Here is a 25,494-nt window from a genome sequence, read left to right on the forward strand (position 1 = left end):
GCAATTTTGAACTATTCCAAAAGGGAAATCAAACTATGCATACCCTTTAATTCAGCAGTACTATGTCTGTATGCCGAAGATATATTTTTTTAATGGGAAAGGATGTACACATAGAAAAATATTTATAGCAATTTTTTTGTGTGTGTGGTGGCAAGAATTAGAAATTGAGGGGATGCCCATCAAGTTACTCAGCTGAAGAAACTGTGATATATTAGTGTAATGGAATACTTGTGTTATAAGAGATATAATTTAAGCAGACGGAGTTCAGAAAAACTCCTGGAAAAACTTACATGAACCGATGCCAAATGAAGTGAGTGAAACCAGGAGAATATTGTACACAGTAACATAACAGTGTACAATGACCAACTATAATTGACTTAACTCTTCTCAGCAATACAATCATCCAGGACAATTCTATAAGACTTACTACGGAAAATGCTATCCACATCCAGAGAAAGAACTGAGGGAATCTGAATGCTGATGGAAGCATGCTATTTTCCCTTTCTGTATGGTTTTTTGTGTTTTTTCTTTTGTTTTGTTTATTCTTTCACAGCAGGACCAATGTGGAAATCAATTTTTCATCATTGCACATATATCACATATATCAGTTTGCTTTCCATCTTGGGGAGGAGGGAATGGAAAGGAGGAAAGGTGAAAAATTTGGAACTCAAAATCTTATAAAAAGTGAATGCTGAACATTGTGTTTTCATGCAATTGGAAAAAATAAAGTACTAATTGCAAAGAAAAGAATGGCATTTATAGCTCATCTTTAAGGACCAAAGGGAGGACCCAGGCTATGACAGAGAAAGGAGATCTTAAGGAGAGTTGCTGGATTTACAAGCATCACATAGGAGACTATATAGATTGATCCCCACTCTCTCACTTATTTTTAATTACTCCCAGATTACTAGCTGATCCTCTATTTCAAAACAAAATGAAATATTTCCATGTTTCATCCTCAAAAAACTCCATTACTTGAGTCATATATCCCCACTGGAATAGCCTGTATCTGTTTTCTTTTACAGTACAGTATTCTGTAATGCTGGGTGAGAAAACTGAGAAAAAGAAGGAATGGGGCAGAATTCCATGTGTGTATGTGTGTGTGTGTGTGTGTGTGTGTGTGTGTGTGTGTGTGTGTGTGTGTGTGTGTGTAGTGGGGCTTTGTGGCATTCCACAAAGCCTAAGGAAAGGAGCCTAGCATCTACCTGGGACCAATTCCGCTCCCCACCCTCCTCAATTCCCTTGAGGCAGAGACTTGTGCTGGTAGACTATGAATTGCTCAGCACTGGAAGAGACTAATATCATCAGAAGGGCAAAAGTCAGAAACTTAGCAATAGGGAAAAGTAAGGGGATGTAGGCAACACAAAGCTACAGCAGGATGTTTTCAAATGATTCAAGAAAGAACTATGAATCATGAAAAGAAATTGACACCTCTATAGTAGAAATGATTAGTAGAACAAAAAATTTTGAATCCATGGTGGTAAGTCTCATCAAGGAAATAAAAGAGAAGATAACTGATTGGGAATGTAAATATACAGAATTGAAGGACAATTTGAAGAAGAGAAACCAAAAAGAACAGGGAGAAAGGGCAGTGGGAAGATGAGTTTAGTCTAGAATGTGTTAACTTTGAGGTTACGAAGAAATAGTCCCGTGGGATCTAGTAGACATTTGTAAACAAATGGCTAGAGCCAAAGAGAAAGACTGGGGATAAATCCATAAATTTGAGTGCCATATGTGTAATCAGTCATCATCTGTATACAGGTAATTATTGAAATAGTGAGAATATGAAAGATCAGGAAGAGAGAAAATGAAGATACAAGAAAACAGAGTCAAAGACAAACTTTTCAGGAAGACCACATTCAAGAAGCCTGAAAGGGATGAACATTCAGCAAAGAAGAAAAAGCAATATTTGATCATACAGGAAAAGAAGAGCCATATAAAGGCTATCTAAACATGAAATAGTTAATGAAAAAGTGAAAGAACAATTGATGCAGGGTTAAGAATACCAATTCTCATTTTAACTTGACCTCTTACTAAATGACCTTGGCTTCATTACTTTGTCCCTCTGAGTGGTAATTTCCTCATTGGTAAACTAAAGGGGTTGAAATAGATGTTCTCAAATATTTCAATTCTAAAATTACATGAATGCAAACTTTCACTAATTTAAATTGGTGTAACAAGTGAGTATTCCGGAAATACAAAAAGATTTCTATATTAAAGGAAGACATATACCCCAGCTATAATATAACTTACTTTTGAATTTTTGATGTTTCTACAATTCCAAGTGTGTCTTTTAATTTAATTTCAATATTTCCGATCTTCTTAATTTTGTCCATAGTGCCAATATCAAGAACATAATTATAGACTGTAAAATACAAAAATATACACTTTGAATTACATTATATGTTTTCTATTCTTTTTGTTAATGTGCATTTCTACTTTTTTAAAAAATGACTTTCATTTTCAATTCATTGACTTTTCTCCTATATTTCCCCCCCTCCATCTTGCCTTGAAACAAAAAAAAAAAGGAATTAAATATGTCAACAGACATAGGGATCATGTTTAAGAGTAAATACAACATTCTAAACCTCTACTTATCTTTCCATCCCTAGTTAAGAAGGGAGATATATTTCCTTACCTCTATTCTAAAAATAAGACTGGTCTTTATAATTGCATAGCACTAACTTTTTTCTTCTTTTCTGATATCTTTTATTTTCACATCATACTTAAGGAAACCAGCAACACATAAATTCTTTCTAATATAATATGTGATATTCATATTCATAGTGCCCTATCTCTGTAATAAAGATAGGATAGTGCATTTTCTCAGCTCTTCTCCAGGCCCCACATTTGTCATAATTAGTTGTGAAGCAGTCAATTTTGTTTTACTGTACTATTCTTTCTGTATATGGTTCTAGAGATACTATGTTTGTGATCTTCCCAATCATCCTTCAGTCTGCATCAGTTCATATAAGTCTTCTAGTGTTTCTTTGAATTCTTGAATTGCCCTACTTTTACTCTTTCTGACAATAAAATGCATTCACTGGTGATGGAACTTGCTGGTCAGAAAGGGAAACTATGGCTAAAAGATTTTTGCTCTGGAAAAGAATTTTCAAAGGAAAATTAAAATATGAGCTGGTGTTATGATGAGGTAGGATGCCCTATGTGTGAGTTAAAGAGAGGATAAGATAACTACCTGCTTAATGGTGCCTGGATACTGCTGTGAAAATAAACTTGCAATAATGAGAGACTGGGAGGGCAGTGAGTCAAGCTTATGCACCGGTAATAGTTTAAGCTTGAGATGGAACAAAGTCAATTCCACTTGCCCAAAGAGATCCTGAGACCAATGTAAGAGGTTTGTATGTCATGCTAGATATTGCTGAATTTCCATTTAGGATAAATGATACCAGAGGATGATTTTTACTTTTCTCCCTTCACCTTTACCTGTAATCTAAAGATTGTTTATATTTATGGTCATTTAGAATTGAAATCCTTGAGATTTAAATATGATCAAACCATTCCAAATTCTGATTTACATGTATTTCATTATTAGGTATGAATTTAAAAAAAAGAGGAGAAAGTGAATGGTTTATACACTTTTGTCTCTATTGTTGAATCTCTGCCTCTCTCTCTCATCTCTCATCTCTCTTCTTTTCCCTTTTCCTCCCTCTCTCCTCTTTCCCCCTCTCCCTATGTCTCTCTGATTCTTTCTCAGTATGTATTCCTCCCTGCAGGAAGCTTTTTCTTTATGAAAAATTTGTTCCTCAATTGTTTACCATTTTTGTTATTACTTATGAATGTGTGATGTCAATCAAAATAGGATCCTTTGCTGTTTTTGTTTTAGTATAATCAAGCTCCTTTGATTGAATCTTGCCTTTATCAATCAAGAGTCTTTACAAGGAGTAAAGTACAGAAACAAGAGTTTCACTAACTAGAAATAGTGTATGTATTTGTATTGTTAATTATTTTAATGTGATTAAAGACCTTTTCCACCCCTTCGATGGACCTGCCCTCTGTGGGAAGCTTGATTAGGGGAATTGTTTCGTAGCTTTTGTTTTTTCTACCGAGGCACTGAGTCAAAGGTTTGTGATGCCCTCTGGCCTGAAAAAGGTATAAATACTCTGAGGGTGAGGTTTTTACCTTGGGGCTTAGTTTTTGCAAGGAGGTTTGTGTGTCAGATGAGGACTCTTGGAAACCCCTAAGAAGCCCCCAGCTTTGAGAACCCAGATGTTGTGCTTCCTTCTCTGGTAATGATGGTCAGACAGATGTACCTGTCTGTTGAATCATGGTCAGACAGAGGAAGCTATGTCTGTTGATTACTTTGGGGCTTACTGACTGGAAGTGTTTGTTTGGACAGATGAAGACTCTAGGGAGCTGCTGCGGAGCCTCCTGGCTTTGAGAACCCAGATGTCGTGCTTCCCTCTCTGGTAACTATGGTTAGACAGCTGGGGTCCAATTGTCTGTTCAATTCAGACAGAGGAAGTCATGTCTGTTGATCTTTAGATTTCTCTGTATTTTCTTTGAAATTCAGGATGCTGATTTCCTGAACTAACTGAATGGTATGTGTACTTGTTTAAAGGAATGATATTTGTGCTTGATTAAAGTAATTGTTAATGCCTTCAAAGTTGCTTTCCTTTTATGAATGCAGATCCAAGAACTTATTATAGTAAGCCCCCCATATATGTTGGGGTGCTTACTGCTACAGAACATCTTTCCCCTTTATATAAAAGAGAATTGACTGCTTAGGGTAACTGGTGCCATTAATGATGACAGCAGGTAGAAATTTGATTAGCGATTTTGATCTTTGTTGTGAGGCAGAAGTCACATCTCTAATTCAAGGGCTGAAGTGAAAGGAAGGAGGAAAAGTGAACACTTATTCTATTTAGAAATCACAAAAGCTATGGAGGTGCGCTCCTACCAAATCTCCTTGGGGCAAAACAAATCATGGCTATGGGGGAGAGGGAAAATGAAGGATTGTATTACTTGTAGGGTGACTACTTAATAAACTGTCCATTTTATGCAACATATTTCATAATTCCCTTATATTGCCTACAAGAGGTAGGCCTTTGCCTAAACCAGAAGCTCGCTCTATCAATTCTGATCCTGTTTGCCCCCTACTCTTGTCTTAAAGAGAACTTCAACATACTTTAAGATTTTATTTGTGGATAATCTCTGCTTAAAATGCTATAAGTAGAATGTCTCCATTTATAGTATTCCAAGTGAAAATTTAAATCTTTTAATATAATTATTCTTCTCTTTAGTCTTTTTATGTTTCAGAAAATGTTTTGTATATATTAATTTGTTTGAGTCTCACAACATTGTGGGGCAAGTACTATTATTATTTTGATTTCACAAATAAGAAAACTGAGGCTTAGGAGACATAAGGGACTTCACTGGAGCACCACAGTTAATGGTTGAAATGAGATTTGGACTCAATTCTTCCTGAATCCAAGTTCAAGTGTCTACTCACTTACACTATATTGCCTCTTTTTAAAATAGTGTTTATTCCTGGCCTTTGAAAATAACATAGATTTTAAAATTGTCAAAAAAAATGCAAATGCTAATATCCTTTTATTTTTGGCATAGAAAGTAGAAACTTGTATTTTTTTCTATAAGGAAATAAAGTATTTTTCATTTATAGTTAGTATTCAGTTTACTGTAAACAGTAAATAGTTGTGTTGCCAATTATGCTGAAAATAACATAGATTTTAAAATTGTCAAAAAAATTTTACGCTCCTAAAAAACAAGATTTTATTATATTAGGCAAATAATGCTTTTGCCTCAGATCACTATTAGAACTTCTAAAAACCTTTTTAACCTACTAATTATTTCAGTTTTCTTTTTCATATTCTTAATGCAAACCTATTCAGCAATGCTTGCAATTTTTTCACTAGACTTTAGCCAATTAATAAACAATTTTTTAGCACAAGTCAATACTGTGCTAGGCATTGGAGATACATATAAAGTCAAAAAAGTAGATAGTCTCTACTCTCAGGGACCTCACAGTCTAATCGATTATGATCAAGAATGATAAATTAGTGAGGATAAATTGGTGATAATCAATAAAAGAAATGCACTAGAATTAAGGGAAATTGGGACAGACTTCTTACAGAAGATGAGGTTTTAGCTTGAAAGAAGTCAGGAAGTAGAACTGAAGAGGAAGAGTATTCCATGCATGAAGGGCCTGCCAGTGAGAATGCCTAGAGTTAGAAGAAGGAATGTCTTGTCTGAGTAAGAGAAAAGAGGACAATATCAGTGGGATGGATTTTCCACATGGTGCTATAAGGCAGGAGGCTCAAAAAGAAAAAAAATAGAAAAAATAGAAAAAAAAGAAAAAAGAATATGTCTGCTTATAGAGATATGAAGGGGCTGTGTAGGTTCCGGAAGGTACAGCAGCAACCAGTGAAGTCTTAACCAGTGCGACCATCACCAATATCCAGTTAGCTGCCAATGTCAAGTAATACACAGAGGTCCAGGTAGCTGAGAGGCAGATGGATGGCCAGACTGAGGATACTAGTGTTATCACCAACTTACCTATCACTCATTCTAAGACCCAGACATCATCTGTGGGTCATTTATCAGTGAAGATGCAGTAAAAATCAGGAGCCACAGAAATGCACTCCACCTGCTTCTCCAGGATAGCACTTGGAGAAGGTAGTGGAGACACTGGTGTTGGTTATACATACCCAGTTGGTTGTTACCATTCAGTTCTCTGAGGAACAATTGGGACTGACTATTCCTCATGCGATTTCTGAGTTCTTGATAATATCTCCCTAAGAAGTACTATGAAGGGGGGGAGCTAGTACATTGTTCCCAGGATCCACCTGTACTCCCCAAATCAGATGGTCCTTTACAATTGAAGATGAGAAATTAAAAGGTCAGTACAATGAAGGGGAGTGTCGTGGGAGAGATGAGACCAATAACTAGATTGTACAACTGTTAAAGATCATTCCAGACTATTCCATGGCCAAAATAAGGGTGGCATTCTACCCAAAGTCTGTAATTATATGCAGGATCTCTGACCAAATAACTGTCAGGTCAGAGGAATTTCAGGGACCTGGATCAGTTGAGAAATAAAGTTTTTTATGAACAGTTGGAGGACCTAAAGAACAATAACCTGCTGTGACCTTGTGAAATCCTTGAGGATATTATCATCAAGAATGATGCCAATCACATTGTTAAGTAACTGATCATGGACTTGAGCACCAGAACTCTTATTTAGGATGGCAGGCAGACTTGTCCTGTATCTCCTTCCCTAACTGCTCTCCTGAGAAGTGTGGTGGAAGAATTGCTGAAGTATCTCTAGGAATTATGGTCCCATATCTCTTTCAGCCAGTAGTCAGACATGAACATGTAAATGGACATGAACATGTAAATGGCTTTCCCTTCCCCCAACTATCCCTGGACCTTTGTGTTTGTCTTGTATGCACACATGCAATTTTTACTCTGGATATACAAATATTCATGAACTATTATTTTTCTCTTCTGATCACGTATCTAGAGGGACAGGTGGCAGCTCTTTCTGGGTTACATGTGAAAAATGGAAATTCCTGGAATTGAGATGGTCAGATGTATTTTCTGGAATGGAGAGGAGGTGCATTTGGGAATTCTAAGCTTCCTGAGACTGAAGGATATGCTTTGGGATGGGTTAGGAAAACTGTTGTACTGGAAATTAGAGTTGGAAAAGGAATTAGAAGTAAAATTTGGAACCCAGGAATATCTGAGATAGAGACAAGATAATGAAGGTGTGATCTCTTACATCTTGAGCTACCACATCCCTTTCTCTTCTTCCTTCCTTCCTTCCTTTCTTCTCTCTTTCTTTCTCTTTTTTCTTCTCTTCCTTTCTTTTTTGCTGATAAAAATTGCTCAGAGACATACACAATAAGTAGCAGTTGTTACTGAGTGATGGAGGTGAGGATGGATCTAAGAGGAGCGGAAAAAGAGAAGAGGAATATTGATTCTTCTTCTTTGCCATGTATGTGCCTAACACTTAGCAGGAGCTTAATAAATGCATGTTGACTGACTGAATGAAGGAACAATTGGTTCTATAGGAGGTTCTAAAAGATATTGAGGTTCTAGAACATACCCAGGTCTCATTGAGAAAAAAAAGATAAAAAAATAAGAGGAAGAGATGTGTAATAATAGGATCAAAGACTGAGAGAAAGAAAGAAGCTTAGCCTTCATCTAGTCCCACCACCTTTCTTTTAGAAAGTGACTTGTCCAGGGTGATACAAATACTAAGTGAGTGAGCCACAATTTGAACTTAGGTTCTTTGTCTTTGAACCTTGTATTCTTTCTCTATCATAGTAGAGTAAGTTCCAGAAGGCACAGAGGACATAGAAGGTACAGGAGATTAGGGTTGAGTGTGCTAGAGGGAAGAAGATGAATACTTTGTGCTACGGAGCACTGTGATGTCATTGATTCCCCCAGTTGGCCCCACCTTGTATTTTGTTGGCAAGTGTATGAGCACAGGGGAAGAAAGGTACGATGAGAGAGATGTAGATGACATCCACAAGGCACCCTAAGATGTAGGCCGGGACATGCTGATAAATGTTTAACAATAAATGTTGGATAGTATACGCTTTTAAATTGAGTATGCATTATTATTTTCCTTATCACTTTCCAAAATCAAGACCATCAATAGAATAATACATTAAACCCTTATTAATCATGCCTATTCATTTCTGAGGTGTAAGTACACACAAAGAAAATTTAATAAATAGCTCTAATGAGCCTATATAGCTCATGAGATGTAACAAGCACCCTGAATGTTCTTGTGATGTCCTTACTATGTCCAGAGAAAGCTGGAAGACCAGAAATATCTTAGTTGGACTCCCTGGAATGAACTTATGGGAGGATATGAACAAGATATTTCATAGAAAGGGCAGGCCATGATGGATTGAACTGTATAACTGAAGGGAATACTTTCATCAAAAAATCAGTTCTATTTGAGTATCAATACACAGGTCCAGTCAAAATTACATACACATGTACGTACTAACACAGCATACATACATAGCACAAAGTATATGCATGTATGTTTAAATGTATGAAGGTACACATATGTATAATTTGCTAGTGAATTCCCTCTGACATAGCATGAAATTCCATTGTGACATAAATTCATTAGTTGGTAGATATTCACATTCAATGATCCCAGATAGCACAGGACTTCTAGTCTTCCTAACTTGTCTAGTTGTTTATTTACATGGGAATTTTCCCATTAGGTTGCAATCTCCTTCAGAACAGATAGTATCTTTTGCTTTGCACTGTAACCCCAGCACTTAGTATAATTACTGATACATAGCATTTAATTAATGCCAACTGACTGACTAAGTGTTAGACTACTCAGTATCTCCATAGTGATGGCTATGCAAATATAATCATTGTTCCTATGGAACTAATTCTCTTTCTAACACTGTTTTGCTTAATTTCATCTTTTCAAGTGTTTGCTTCATTGGCACTTTGCTCCAATTTCACATGTTCCACTCTATTAGACATCTAGAACTGGATGTCCCAGAAACAGATCCAAAACTCAGCTGGTTATCTTTTTTTCCCAAGTCTTGGTTTCATTCTAACTTTCTTGATACTGTGGAAGGTATCATCATCTTCCAAATCACCCAGGCTTATAATCTAAGCATCATCCTCAACTTATCACTCCTTGTATACTTTCTGTTGCTAAGCCTGGTCAATTCTATTTTCACAGCATCTCTCACATATGCCCTTCTTGCTCCTCATGACACTGCCATAAACCTGGTGCAGACCCTCATCATTTCATGCCTAAACTGTGGTTAATGGTGGTACTCCTCTCCCTTTTCTCCTCACCAGTTCATTCAATTACCAAATTGATTTTCCTGAAACACAAGTCTGTGCTTATCCAATAAAATTCAGTTTTTTATGATCACATCATGGACCAATTATAAACTCTTCAGTTCAGTTTTTAGACTTTTTCATAAGATGGTTGCCTCCTACCTCCTATAAGTCTTCTTATATTTTACTCCACATATTCTGAAATCCAGAGACACTGAACTCCTTGATATTCCTGGAACAAGACATTCCTAACATATTCATTTTCATGGACTCTCACCTAGAATTCCCTCTCTATTCATCTCTTCCTCCTGACATCCTTCAAGTCTTTGTTAAAATCCTACCATTTGTAAGAACCCTTTTCTAGTCCTTCTTAATGCTAGTGCTTTCCCTCTGAGATTATCTCAAATTTATCCCATGTACTGTTTTTATATAATTGTTTGCATGTTGTTTCCTCCACCAGCTCATAAGCTCCTAGAAGGCGTGGAGTTTGTCTCCCCATGACTTAGCACAATGTCTGGCACATACTAAGCACTTAACAAATACTTGTTGACTTGAGTTTGGCTGGAGGCAATGAAGTATCATTCACTTACATAATGCAATCTTTATAGTACCCAAATAAAAACAAAAATTTCAATCTATCATAAAAAAACATGTTACAGTTAGGTTGGCAGCAGGTTAACCATTCACACTGAAATGCAAATTAAAATACCAATAATTATTTTTCCCTTAATATAGCCACTTACAACAGAATGGTTCCTTTGCTGAAGTATCAAAAAAAGCATTTAACCCAGGAGGTTTCCTTTTAATTACATAGTTTTTCCAAAGATCAGCATAATAACCTGCAAATTGAATTAAAAGGTAGAATACATGAACTAGAATTCTTAAGAAGAAAAGAAAAATATGATGGAAATCCTCTTTGGATTTTACAGTGGTTCACAAAAATATTGTATTCTCTCAAAATACTTTCACAACTTCTCATTCATATGTACATATAAATTATATGTCAAATTATTTGCCAGTTATTGTTTTGTGAACCTGGTACTGTGCTGGTTGCTAATAGGAATACATCGACTAGCCCACATATGTTTTATGTCATGAGCCAAATTATCCCACAAATACAGTAATGTGATCTTTCCCTTTCCCATTTTCCCCCTGATACAACAGTTCAACCCTGTATTTGAAGAAGAAATACTTTATCACCACCAACAAAGATCCTGAAAATCTCTGAAAAGGGATAAAACTATTCTGTTGCCTCAGATAGCTTCAAGCAATTAGTGTATGAGTCTTTTTGACCCTATACAAGACATTTGTAAGTAGGTAAAATCTGGAAATACAAATCTTCCCTTAGAGTTAGAAATGTTAGTAGAAATATTTTCATTATCACAAAATATAGTATTGATCTTACATAGCTCTTACCTGATCTGGGGCAGAAACTTAACCCAAAGGCTTCACAGTCAATACATTTACCATTTCTATACTCTTCGTATGAATTGCAAGGATATGCAGTCTGATTGCACTTTGTTGACAAAGATGAGAGGAATAAAAAAATTGCTCTTTGGTGGTCACATTTTAGATAAGAGACACCTTCATGATTAAAACCAAAGAAAAGAAATGGAGATTGTTTAAATAAATTGTATGCTAATTTTAAATAAATGTTTCTTTTATACCTCTTGAATAATCATCTACGTAAAATACAGCTGATGTGTGTATAAGTGTAGCTTGCCTATGATTTGGCATTGATAACACTGCAGAAACCCTGACCAAGACACTTACATATCAATAGCCTGTCATATGCTACCTATTAAGCTCACATGCCTTCAGAAAAATGTACCCATATTGAGAATCAGGGCTTAACTTAAAGTTCTTGTTCTCCAACTGTAACAAGCTGAATTTTTTATCCTGGCCAGACTATTTCAATGGAAATCTAAAGGAACTTGTGGCTGTGGTTGTTTATCATTCAGTTGTGCCTGACTCTTTGTGACCCTGTGGACCATACACATCAATGCTGCCCATGGGATTTTCTCGGCAAAGGATACTGGAGTGATTTGCCATTTCCTTCTCTAGTGAATTAAGGCAAACAGAGGTGAAGTAATTTGCCTAGGATTATATAACTATTAAATGCCTGAGGCCAGATTTGAGATCAGATGTTCCTGACTTCATGCCCACCACTCTATCTACTGAGCCACCTAGCTGTCTCAAAAGAATTGTACTTATTGATTCATCAGTGCTGGCTTTTGTTCAAGATATGCCTTAGATTTGACTTACAAATATTATTCTATTTAAATCTTGAGGTAATAAAATTGAGTTCAGGTAGATTTTAGGATTGATCTAGGTACCTACCACCATTTGTAATAGGTTTCTCAGTTTTTTGCTTGTTTGTTTTTAGTATATAGAGATTAATAAGGAAGACAAAAGGGTCAGGTACATAAAAGAGCCCAGAGGTCAGTTAATGAGTAAAATATCCCCCCCCCCACATATGTCAACATGGGAGGATGTTCTAGGCATCTCCAAGTCATGCTGCCTATACTCCTGCTTTCATTATCATCTCCTATCCATCAACCTTGAACTCTTCTCCAAGGATGCCATACTGTCATAGGAGAGATTTCTCCCTGAACTAGGCCTCTAACTCACTTCTTGACCATCTCGATACAATGCTAGCATTGAAATACTGTCCTCATCTCCAACACATGTCCCTTTAAGCTCCTCTTACTTATTGTTTTTCTCCAAATAAGTGGAAACTTCTCAAAGGCAAAGACTTTCTTCCTTGTCTATATTTGTATCTGTAGCACAGATAAGTGAATACCTGAAAAGGCCAGCCTAAGAAGGCCAACGTTTCCCATTGCATCCTGGGCCATCTCCAGTTATTCTGATGAATATCTGGTCACTGGACCCAGATGGCTCAGGGGGAGAAAGTGAGGTTGACCTTGCACAGCCCTCTCACTCAAAACAAAGTCAAGTACAAGTCATGTATATCATCATTTCTCTAATGTCGGAGTCTTCTTCGAAAACAAAGGACAGACACAATAATCTGTAGCATAGCACAGTGCATGGCACAGTAGTAAGGGCATAACAATTTCTCTCTGTCTGTCTCTTCTCCAACTACTGGCTTATAAACAAACTTTTAGGTTTAGATAATTGCATGGATGTCAGAAACTGCCTCATATAAGAAACACTAAACCTCATTTTCAATCTGTCTCATACCAATTCTCTTCAATTCCCATTGCTCAAAAGCCATTTATGCTAAGAGATTGGTGCCTACCAGAATATAAAAATAGCTAGTCATAGAACAGCAAAGTATTTTCAGTTATCAAGTTCGATTTATATCTCCTCCCTCCTATGCTTGCTACTCTTGGATTTGTGACTTGCCAACTGACCTATGGATTTATTTTGGCCCTTTCATTGTTCCTTGTTACTCTTTGTAGACTCATTTATACCAGCTCTAGCTATAGGGGATTCGTTCTCCAATTTGAATATCTCCTTCATACATCCTTCAAGATGTAATGCTTGCACAATTTTGTTAATTTCTTCAACGCTTCAAATCTTATTACAATACCATACCTCATTTCAGTGAAAAGATGCCCCTGGGTTCCCAAAGTCTATGACAGAAAAACTAGTGGCTTTCACTGACCTGGAAAGACTTCAAGCATGGATTTAACAGTGGAGTGACATAGGAAAAAGAGTTAATCCAAGTTTTCAGAGGGTCATTATAATAAGGCATGTGGGAGAGCAATTCAGAAGACCATGATTTCTTTTTGTCCAAATCAGCTCATGAAACTTAAGAAGGTATTCGGTGATTAGAGCAAGAAGGAACAACCTAGATTGTGGAAAGAATACCCACAGTGATGAAATAATATATCTTTTGGAATCATGGAGTATTGAATTAATCATATTACCATAAATAGAAACATGCTTCAGTCATATTATACTTTAAACAGCCTATCATTTTCACACTTGTTGCTATGGAAGGATATATTTCAGACTTGAGACAAAGAAAAAAGATATTACCATGAACTTATTCCTTCATTTCTTTCTACCTGACCTTACTGTCTTGCCCCTCCCCAAACTTTGTAACCATTGAGCATTCATTATGGAACAACGATGTAACATGATGCCCTAGAGAATAATTTTACTTTCTAGAAAATTTCTTTATGCAAAAGTTATTCAAAAGAATTGAATAATTAAAACTCTGTGAATATCCCTGTAATGCTAATTAATGATAAACACTTATTATGTGTTAGACTCTGCAGTGTTGTGCAAATTATCTGAGACAAGCACTAATTTTGATATTGTTTAATTTTATAATAATGGTCATATTTTGAGCTTCTAGGCTTCAAATGTCTGACCTTAATGGATGAAACTGCATTTAGCTGATTTTCCCCACTTTTAATTAGTGATCTGTCAGTTGACGACTGAGTTTCATCTCATATGCAAATATTCCATTTTTTCCTTCCTTTATGCCTTTAATTTGATGAATTTTGATAATGCAAGAATTGTAAGTCTTAAAGAACATACTTATGTCCTCATACCAACTATGGTGAAGAGTTTCAAGAATGAGATATAGGCTTCTTGAAGGTGGGAAAACAACAAAAAGGTCAATTAGTTTAATAGTGCTGTGAAGAAAAAAATAATGCTTGTGTTCAACAAGAAAATACAAAGGTTGGAGTGCTGAAAATTGGGGAAAGTAATATTTATTGTCACCATTCACATTTTTATTGAAGTCTATTCTAAAACCCTTGTCTGAAGTCTGGTAAACATTTTAATCTAGGAATATTTATCAACTTTAAAATGTCCACTCCCAAAATGTTTTGGGGATATCTTTTAGGTGTGTTGGGTGATGAATAGAAATAAAATTGTTCTTATTGAAAGGATAATGAGCTTCATTAAATATATCAATATAGTGGAAAAAACTAATGGAATGATAATGAATTGATCTAAGTTTATAACTTTATTTTGCTGTTTTCCACCTTTGTTAAGGTACTGAATCTTTTGGGAGTCTCTTATCTTTACTAAATGAAAGAGTCAGACTAGATTTATCTGAGTCTTTTCCAGCTCTACTATTTTTTAAAATTTCTTTGAAGTTTTACTATATTTTCCATAATTATAATAGTTTCATATGTACCAATTTCTCACCTTATTATGAATATTTTTCATTCTAAAATTAGATAAACTTTATCAGTTAAAACTGCAAAAGATCTACCTGAAAGTATTGATTTGGGGCAGCCAGGTTGGTTTCTTCCTCCATTAGGATAAAAATCTATATGTCCAATAGAGTGGGTGATACCAAGCCCTAAAGAAAAATTATTCAGGAATTATAATATATACATGATGCAGATATTCAGATAAAACTTAAAAGAAAAAAAATGTTATTATGAATTATATATCCAAGAAAGAATTCCATATTTGCTGTCTATTGTAAAAATAAGTCCTTGGTCCATTGAAAATATCATACCCATTAATAATAATCCCAACTGGTGGGATTTGGATGATTAAAGACAAGAGACTCTGGCTTATTTTTTTTGAAAACTGAGGCAATATTCAGCCATCTCCAACCTTGTAATGTATCTTTTGCTTTCCATGGTCTTTCAAATATAATTGACAAAGGGATCAAGTCTCACATATCACTTTCATGCTAAATAAGCTGTAAAATATTGTACATACACTTATTTTTGTTTTATATGTACTGTGTATTTCTGTATTTATTATTATGTCTTATTTATGTATTATCATGTATACATTATGTACATATATTATGTATAAATGTATATGCGTGTAAAGATATAGATATCTATATCTACACGTAGATATAGATAAGTGTGTATATACAGAGAATAGCAACTAGCAACCATGATAAGATCAACAAAAACTGACATGAAGACATGATTTCTGAAAAAAGTGCCAAATGTATACATTTTTTTTTGCATTTTCCTTATGATCTGACTATTGAAGATTACTTTTGTTAAGATTCCGTATGTTGCTTAGTGAGTCACCAGCCATGATGATAATAAACTGATATACAAATACAAAATATAAATACACACACACATATATGTGTATATACATATGTGTGTATGTAATCTACTTTGTGTACAAAAACCTCTTATAGGATTACATGCCAAGACTATTAAAAATTTGAGTCATGAGATTTAGTCAAGAAGACAGGATATTATCATAGCTGTGTAGCTCACATGAATATAGTAAACAAAGAATAAGGATGAATTAGTATTTCTCTGCATGGAGTAGTACAAAAAGTGAAACTTCTCAGGGACTGTGGCTAGGCCTAGTCTTACATAGTATCTTTATCTACAATTCAGAATGAGAAGTACACAAGCATCCTAGAAGTTTATAGATGAAGCTAAACATTTTCTAAAGTAAGTGAGTGTTATTAGAATAAATGGCAATCATAAATAGCACCTAAGAAAGTGAAAATTCAATTCCAATCCACACTTGTATTAAGCATTTATTCTGGATAAGGCATTGTTCTGGGCATTGGCAATATAAAAATCAAGAGTGAAATGGTCCTTGTACTCAGAAGGGGAGTGACGTGGTATGTTAATTTAACTCTAGAATAATAGATAAATTTAATTCTGCCCAGCAAGACTCTTTTTTCTTTTTTCATTTTTTCATATCTCCAACTCTTTTCCTTTCTATTCACTTTCAAAGGAAATGAAAAAAAATCATTCTTATTACCATCGGCATCAGAATGGATGACGTCAACAAACTGTGCGTCTGTATGATCTAACCTCATTTTTACTGGCACATGATTGAAACCTGGTCCTGCTGGGTCAAGGCCTGAAATGCAAGAAAGAGTGATAACTCAGAAAGTCGTTTGACTTCAGCTCTCATGAAAATGGTCAGTTGAATTTTAGTCAGACTAGTTTTCACTTTGACATTAAGCCTTACAGATAATGTCTTTAAAAGGAAAAATAAAATCTAGAATGAGTAACTTCATCCTAAAAATGATTTTGTTATTAGCTCCCTGTGAAGTTGATTTTAAAAATCATCTTGCCTACCTGATCACCAAAAGCAACACCGAGCTTTTAACTTACTATTGCTTTTCTTTTCTTTTTAATTTATGGAATAAAGCAAGCATTTCCATATATAGCATAACTTAAAAAAAGATTACATGTGAAAATGAAAGTCTCCAATGCACAACTTGCTATTTCTTTCAAATATACAACAAAATTACTCATGCCATTTTTTTCCCTTCCCTTTCCTCCCTCCCACCCTAGAAAAGGCTAACATCAGACACAAAAACATTTTGGAATTGGATAAATAAATGATTTTCCTAAACAGGGATTTGAAAATGGAATTTATCTCATTCTAATGGCTGACCTTAGTCTGATCCAGGAAAGTTAAGTGGAGATTTGCAAATCTAGGACACTATTACCACTAACTCGGGAAACTGGTGGTAAGTCAACAGAGTAAGTTAGGGTACAAATAAACTGCAAATGTGTTTGAAAATGATCGAGGTCTCAAATCTTTTCCTAAAGCAGCATAGTACATGTGGTAGGAACAGGTCCAGTAGCTATTTAGAGTCTTGAGAGCTGTGCTGTCCCTCTGTAGCTAGATAAATGATCATTAGCACAAAATCCATATATTTTGTAAATCTTTAGTAATGTACCCAAGGCATCTAATAAACATTTGTTGAATGATTATTTTGTTTTATCTTATTTCCTTTAGTTGTGAGAAAATTCCTTTTACAAAAATCTAATAGATCTCAGGTGAACTAAGGGGTGGAGGGTTTGTTTCCTCCCTAGTCTTAGGACTCCAAATCTAACAATCTTTCCACTTTACCAACCTACTTCATATCCTTTTCAGACAACTTGCTGCCCTACCTTGCCTCCTCAATTTGTACTAGAAAAGTTCATCTTTTCGAATTCAATTATAATAATTTATATCATAAATTATATATATAATTTATATATTCAATTATAATAATTTAATGGTAACCCTTGCAAATTTTGAAGATTAGATTCAACCCATTGATCTCTTTTAAATTCTGTTTTCCAGTGTGCTTGCTATCTCTTCCAGTTTTCTGTCATCTTTAGTTTTTATAACTACCTATGCCTTTATCAAATTATTAAAATAAGATGTTAAATAGTTGCATTAATCCTTTGGACAATACTCTGGAATCCTCCTTCCAACATGTTATCAAACCATTAACAATTATTTTAGGGGTCTGGCAATTTAAGTGGCTTAAAATCCAACTGAGATGATTTCAACTAAGCTATATATTCCTACCAAGAATAATGAAAAATTGCCAGATATTTTGCTAGAATCGGTTAAATACATTTGGAGCATTTTACTGATCCACCAGGCTTTTGTTTTGTTGTTTTTTGAGGCAATCAGGGTTAAGTGACTTGCCCAGGTCACATAGCTAGTAACTGTCTGATGCTAGATTTGAACTCAGTTCTTCCTGTACCACCTAGCTGCCCCTCTAGTAGCTTTGTTAAAAGGAAAAAAAAAGCAATGAAGCTTTTTTAGATTCACTTGTTTTTGATAAGTCTTCTGGCTCTTTGTGTACATTTCCTTCTTAAACACTCATTGATTGTCCCTGTAATGATCCATTCTAGAATTTTACCAAGAAGTGAAGTCAAACTCATTGTTGTAGTCTTTTCTTTGAAAGCTGAAGTCATATTTCCTTATCTCCACTCTTACAGTACTTATAGTGCTCTGCTGTTTTCTATAATCTTTTAAGCATCTCTGACAGTGTGTCAATAACCACCTCTGTTAGTACTTTCTATACCTTAGTATGTAGTTTATCTGATCCAGATGACTAGAACTCATGAAGGGTAACTGAGACATTCTCTCATTTTCTTACTTACTTATCAACTTCCTATTAGCTATTTTTAGTCTGGTCATACCAGTTTAAAAACCATTCTTCTTGAGATAAAACCAAAATAAAAACAAGGATTATGTAAATACTCCTTTTTTGTTTCTATTTATCATTCTTCCATCTATAACAAGTGGTGGTGTGGTTTCTTTTATGATTTTTCACTTTTTCCTATTTTACACCATCATTCATCTACTTATCCTGTAGGAGGCTTGTCTGCGCTCTCACATAGTACCCTAATGTCTTAAAGGCCTTAATCTAGGTCTTAGGATATTTTTGCATATATCTTTGCCCAACTTGGGCAGTCCATCTATTTTCTCTGACTCTTATTACCAGCATGGCACTTTTTCCAGTAATATATTTCCTGAATGACATACTTAATTTTAAAAATATATTAAATTTATTGCTTTAAATATTTTTCAATTACATGTAAAAACACTAATTTTTGGAATTTTGAGTTCCAAATTCTCTCCCTCCCTGACAACCCCTCCCACCTGAGAAGACAACATTTTGATATCAGTTATGCATGAGAAGTCATGCAAAATATATTTCCATATTAGATATGTCGAAAAAGAAAAGAGACTTAAAAAAAAGAAAAAAAAATTAAAAAGCATGCCTCAGTGTGCATTCAGAGTTCATCTGTTTTGTCTCTGGAGGTAGATAGCATTTTTCATCAGTGGTCCTTTGGAATTGTCATGGATCATTTTCTTAATCAGAGTAGCTAAATTTTTCATCCTTTTAACATCGCTGTTACATACAATCTTCTGGTTCTTCTTACTTTACTTTGCCTGAGTTCACATAAGTTTTCCTAGTTTTTTCTGAAACCATACTGCTGCTCATTTCTTATAACACAATAGCATTCCATCATAATCATATATCAAAAATTGTTCAATCATTCCCAAATGATGGTCCTCACTTTTATTTGCAATTCTTTGCCACCAAAAAAAGAACTGCCATAAATATTTTTGTACAAATAAGTCATTTTCCTTTTGTTTTTATTTTCTGATCTCTTTGAGATACAGACCCAGTAATGATATTGCTGAGTCAAAGAATACGTACAGTTTGATAGCTCTTTGGGTATAGTTCCAAATTGTTCTTCAGAATGGTTAGACTAGCTCACAACTCCACTAACAGTATATTACTGTCCCAATTTTATCACATCCCCTCCATTATTTGTCATTTCCCTTTTTCTGTCATATTAGTTAATCTGCTAGGTATGAGTTGATATTTCAAAGCTATTTGAATTTGCATTCCTCTAATGTGTAGTAATTTAGAGCATTTTGTGTGATTACTGACAGCTTCAATTTCTTCTGAAAGCTGCTTGTTCATATCCTTTGACCATTCAAATATTGGGGGAAAGGGTAATATCTGAAGAAGTTGTGGTATATGAATATAATGGAATACTATTATGTGATAAGAAATAACGAACAGGAATATTTTAGAAAATCCTGGAAAGACTTGTATGAACTGATGCAAAGTGAAATGAGCAGAACCAGGAAAACATTGTACACAGTATCAGCAACATTGTGTGATGTTCAACTATGAATGACTCAGCTCTTCACAACAACAATGATCCAAGACAAGTACAAAGAACTCATAGAGGAAAATGCTATCCATATCCAGATATAGAACTGATGGGTTCTTAATGCAGATTGAAGGATATTTTTTTTCTACTTACTTTATTCGGTCTTGTGTGGTTTTTAAAATCTGTTTCTTCTTTCACAACTGTGAAATATTTTTACATGGAAATATTTTTACATAACAGCACACATATAAGCTATGTCCAACTACCTACCACCTTTAGAAGAGGGGAGAGAAGGAAGAGAGGGAGAAAAATTTGGAACTCAAAATCTTGTAGAAATGAATACTAAAAATTTTCTTGACAGGTAGTTGGGGAAAAATAATATACAATAAACAGAATAAAAACTGAGGAATGGCTCTTGTTTTTATAAACATGGCTGAGTTAATTTGAGAAATGAGGCCTTTAGCTGAAAAAAGAACTGTAAAATATTCTTCCCTATTTCCTTCTAATATAGGCTACCTTACATTTGTTAATACAATGCCTTCAAACCAAATTAAAAGAATACAAAAATATATGAACTATTTCACTGAAAAAAAAACTGACCTGGAAAATACATCAAGATCAAATAATTTTAAAAATTATTTGGCTACTGGGAAAGCCATGATCAAAAAAAGAACCTGGGAGGGGGGAGCCAAGATGGCGGACTAGAAAGACACACTTACGTAAGGTCTCCCCACACAGCTCACAAAATACCTGTAGAGAGGGACTCCCAACAAATTCTGGAGCAGCAGAAGTGGAGAACAACAGAGTGGAGGAGATTTCCAGCCCACAGTGACCCTGAAAGGCCCACAGAAATGCTGGTTGTGGAGCCCAGCCCAGCCTTGGCCACACAGCATGACAAGACTTTGGGAGGAGGACATCTCGGGAGTGGAATCTCCAGTTGCAGCAGCAAGGCCTCAGATCCCTCAACCCACAGGCGTCAAAGGTCAGTGACGGGGTTTCATCAGCTGGCCAGGAAGGGAGAAAGGCCTTCCCATAGCTCTGGCAGCAGGCAGTGGGCACAGAGGGTACACAGCAGCCTGTACAGACCTCTTGTTGTTGGAGCGTAAAAACGCCTGGGGGCTGGGTGGAGGACCTGGGCGAGCTGGTCTTTGTCTCACACTGAATGGTGGCCCTGCCCATCCAGCTTATCTGAAAATCAGCCCCCACTGCTGACTTGGTGGAACTGGAGGCTAGGTGGCTGTGGAGAGGTATCTGCTAAGATTATGGACATAAAAATCCTTCTCTGCATCCAGAGCAGTACACGCTTGATTGTGCCACCTTGGAGGAACTGAGACCTCACAGATTCCCAGAGTATACCCTACTCTTGACAAAGGACCCAAAAGTCAAGTAACTGGTTGGGAAAATGCCCAAAAAAGAGAAAAAACTTAAGACCATAGAAGGTTACTTTCTTGGTGAACAGATATCTCCTCTCATCCTTTTGGATGAGGAAGAACAATGCTTACCATCAGGGAAAGATATAAAGGTTAAGGCTTCTGTATCCCAAATATCCAAAATAAATATTCAATGGGCTCAGGCCATGGAAGAGCTCAAAAAGGATTTTGAAAATCAAGTTAGAGAGGTGGAGGCAAAAAAAACCAAAAACCTAGACATCATATTTCAATTAATTATTAAGAAAAATTGCTTAGATATCCTAGAACCTGAGCACAAAATACAAATAGAAAGGATCCATTGATTACCACCTGAAAGAAATTCCCAGGAATACTCTAAGCAAGTCTCAGAGCTGCCAGTCAAAGAGAAAGGACACTTGCCCAAGGTCACACAATTTGAATTAGGGTCTTTTTGACTCCAGGGCCATTGTGTCATTTAGCTCCTCAACGTGTTGTCCATCCCCATTGCAATGTGAGTTCCTTGAGAGTGGGGAGTGTATTATTTTTCTGTTTATCTCCAGTGTTTTGAACATAGTAAATGCTTCATTCATTTACATATTCATTTATAAAATGAAGGAAATAAACTAGATAACCTCTAAGGATCCTTTCAACGTTAAAACTATGCTCCTGTGAGATCAGTAAATGGTCTAGTCCTCAAAAATCCTGCTTTGGTATCTCATCATGACATGAAGATAACCCTGCATTCTCAGAATGTCTATAGCTGATTATAAGCACTTACTCAATTGAACTGAAAAGAGTTTTGAGTACAGGCCTCACTATGTGCTGTTTCAGAGTCACCTAATTCAGTTGCGAGAAGTTCATTACCTGAATAAATGTTGAACCCTAGATGATTACTATTTTTTAATCACAGCAGCTTATGAAAACAATCTACCAAGGTATTACATTGTAGTGGTGTAAGGATGTAGAGTGGAGGTGTGATCATTCCATCAATAAACATTTATTAAAGCTTTAGTATTTGCCGGAAGAATTAGCTGCATTAGCTTGCATTACTAATAATGTACTTTTCATTATTTCCATATTTATCTAAATAGCAATAGCCTGAAAAATTTCAACACAGTATTTCACAAATACAAAGTTCTCTTTTATTTTCTGCTTTTTGCTTTTGCTACAGGTAAGATTTACTTGTCAGAGAGCAAAGATCACAAAATATGAACAACTTTTCATTCTCAAAAAGTCCTGTCATGGAAAATATTGAGATAATAAATTGAAATATTTTAAAATGTATCTGTTGAACAATAAATTTTTAGTGTTTAAAAGTGTGCTTTGATTAGCAATTCCATTTAAATTACTTACCAGAAATTCTCCCAAGTAGACCTCCAAAATAGTTTCCAACATATCCTGATATATGAGCCCCAAGACTCACTCCTATGAAGTGAAAAGACTGAAGAGAAATTCCAGATCTCTGTAATTAAAAATGTATCATTATGATTTATATAAATATTGTTATACAGTTTGGTAAAAAAAAGTCTCAAGTTCCATCACTTTTCCATTATAATTCCAAATACAAGTTAAAACATCACAGCACCCTTTGGTCAATTCTATCTGTTATTAGTCACTTTTTCAATTTCCAGGCATCTTTATTGGCTACCACCTCAGCCACCATTAGCCTTGTCATTCAGAGGTCTTCTACCTTCAAGATCTCAATCTTTTAAATTCTTTTATGACCCTTCTATACTTCCACCTAAATCAGGCCCTATACCCTATTGGGTTTTTTTTTTCGTTGTTCACAGCCATGAGATCTTTTACTCCCCAATATCTCTTTTCTAATATCCCTTTCCTCTCTAATTAATCTTTATTACCATAGTTAGCTATATCAATGTCATTTTCACTAGCAACCTAGGATGTCTCAGCACTTAATCTTCTGTCATAATTGTCAGTCATATCATATTTGTCAATATAAAGCTAAACATGCTAACTATAACAAGAAGACAAGAAGAAAATAGATTTAGGGAACAATCACAAGCAAAGAAAAAACAAAATTATTACTTTTTGCAGATGATAGAATAGTTTACTTAGGAAATCCTCTAAGAAGTAATTTAATCAATCAGCCAAGTTGTAGGATATAAAATTGTACAAAGGATTAGTATTTCTATATATCACAAAAATATGACAGCAAGAGAGATATTCTTATTGATTTAGGCAGAGACAATATCAAATACTGACCAGTCTACATGACAAGACCTATGGGAACTCAATTATAAAGCATTCTTCACACAAAGACAGATCTAAATAAATGAAGAAATACTAATTGCTCATGTGGAGAATGAATCAATATAATAAAAAATGATAATAATATCTACTTCCTTTATTTGTTCAGTGCCATGTCATCCAAACTATCAAAGGATTACCACATAGAGGTAGAATAAGTAATAAAAAATTAACTGGATAAATAGAAGATCATGATTATCAAAGAACAAATAAAAAAATTGGAAAGGAAAGGAAGCTAACAGTACTAGTTCTCAAACTATACCACAAAGTCATAATCATCAAAATGATGTGGCACTTGATCATAAGTAGAGGGTTTGATCAGTGGAACAGTTTAGATGCACAGTCTATTGAAGTAAGTTAGCATGATGACATGGTGTTTGGTATTTCAAAAGATCCCAGCCGCCAGAGCAAGAACTCATTATTCAGCAAAGCCCATTCAAAAAATGGGCAAACCGTCTGACAGAAAGAGACCAACATCTCACAGTGGAAATAAATAGGTCCATGATTTATGCATAAAGGGTGATATAAAAAATAAATTTGAGAAGTAGGCAATAAATTCCCTGTCAGATTTATGAGCATTATAAAAATTCATGACCAAACAAGAGAGGTTCATGGGAAATAAAACAGACAGTCTTGATTACATAAAATTAATTTTTTGCACAAATAAAATCAATGCAGTGAAAATGAGAAAAGAAGAAAGAGATTGGGGAAAATCTTCACAGAAAATTTCTCAGATAATGGTTTCCTTTCTAAGATATATAGGGAGCTGAGTCAAATTTATAAGAATAAAAAAACATTCCCGATTTGTTAAGTGGTTGAAAGATATGAACAGGCAGTTTTCAGAGGAAGAAATTAAAACTATCAACAGCCATACAAAATTATCTACATCACTAATGTTAGAGAAATACACATTTAAATGACTCTAAGGTACAACCTCAAAACCATCATATTGGAAAAATTAACAAGAAATACTGGCAGGACTGTGGGAAAGAGGAACATTAAAGTTCTGTTCCTAGAGCTTTGAAATTGTCCAATTTGCCTGAAAAATGGAGATTATATTAACATTTACACATTAGACTATGAACTCCCTACTAGCTTGAACTGTTTTTTGTATTCCTTTGTAGGCCTGTCCCTAAGCACTGTCTGGCACACAGTAGACATCCAATAAATGTTTCTTGATATATCACAGGGTTATGTTGAGGATGAAATGAGATAATATATATCAAATATTTCATAAACCTTAATTCTCTAAATGTCAGTGATTCTCTAATTGTAGTTTAGGATCTCTCCAGACTCTTTCCAAGTTTCCATGAGCTCTATGCTATTTTCACAATGACACTAAGTTTTTGAATTTTTAATACAGCAAATATAAAAAAAAATATAACACATAAACAAAAAATCTTTGAGGAAATCTTCAGTGATATTTCATACTGTAAAGGTTCCCTGAGACCTTTTGAGAATTATTTTTCTCTATAAATGCTACCTATCAGTAGCTGATTTATGCAAAGAATAAAACAAAAATTCTCCATTTTTATTTTGATTCTGTTTCATCTAAAAGTAGGAAGATCTTTATATTGGAAACACTAGGGCAAAAACGACCGATAGGGTTCATGACCAATCAACATAAGGGAATGCTAAGGGATACTTAGCTGTATTTGATGAATGTCTGT

At 35.1% G+C, this 25,494-nt stretch overlaps 1 protein-coding gene across 1 annotated transcript in view; it reads right to left on the reverse strand.

The window, feature by feature from the left end:
• The window catches only part of LOC140507989 (lipase member I-like), a 33,314-nt gene that overhangs the window by 1,359 nt on the left and 6,461 nt on the right, over positions 1 to 25,494 (reverse strand). The window contains exons 3-8 of the mRNA XM_072615765.1: positions 22,910 to 23,018; positions 16,498 to 16,599; positions 15,008 to 15,097; positions 11,227 to 11,394; positions 10,554 to 10,649; positions 2,254 to 2,365 (exon numbers count right to left, since the gene is read on the reverse strand). Of these exons, the coding sequence (XP_072471866.1) occupies positions 2,254 to 2,365; positions 10,554 to 10,649; positions 11,227 to 11,394; positions 15,008 to 15,097; positions 16,498 to 16,599; positions 22,910 to 23,018 (677 nt within the window). The remainder of the gene's footprint in view (positions 1 to 2,253; positions 2,366 to 10,553; positions 10,650 to 11,226; positions 11,395 to 15,007; positions 15,098 to 16,497; positions 16,600 to 22,909; positions 23,019 to 25,494) is intronic.

The sequence above is a fragment of the Notamacropus eugenii genome, chromosome 5 (genome assembly GCF_028372415.1).
Source record: "Notamacropus eugenii isolate mMacEug1 chromosome 5, mMacEug1.pri_v2, whole genome shotgun sequence".
Taxonomy (NCBI): Eukaryota; Metazoa; Chordata; class Mammalia; order Diprotodontia; family Macropodidae; genus Notamacropus; species Notamacropus eugenii.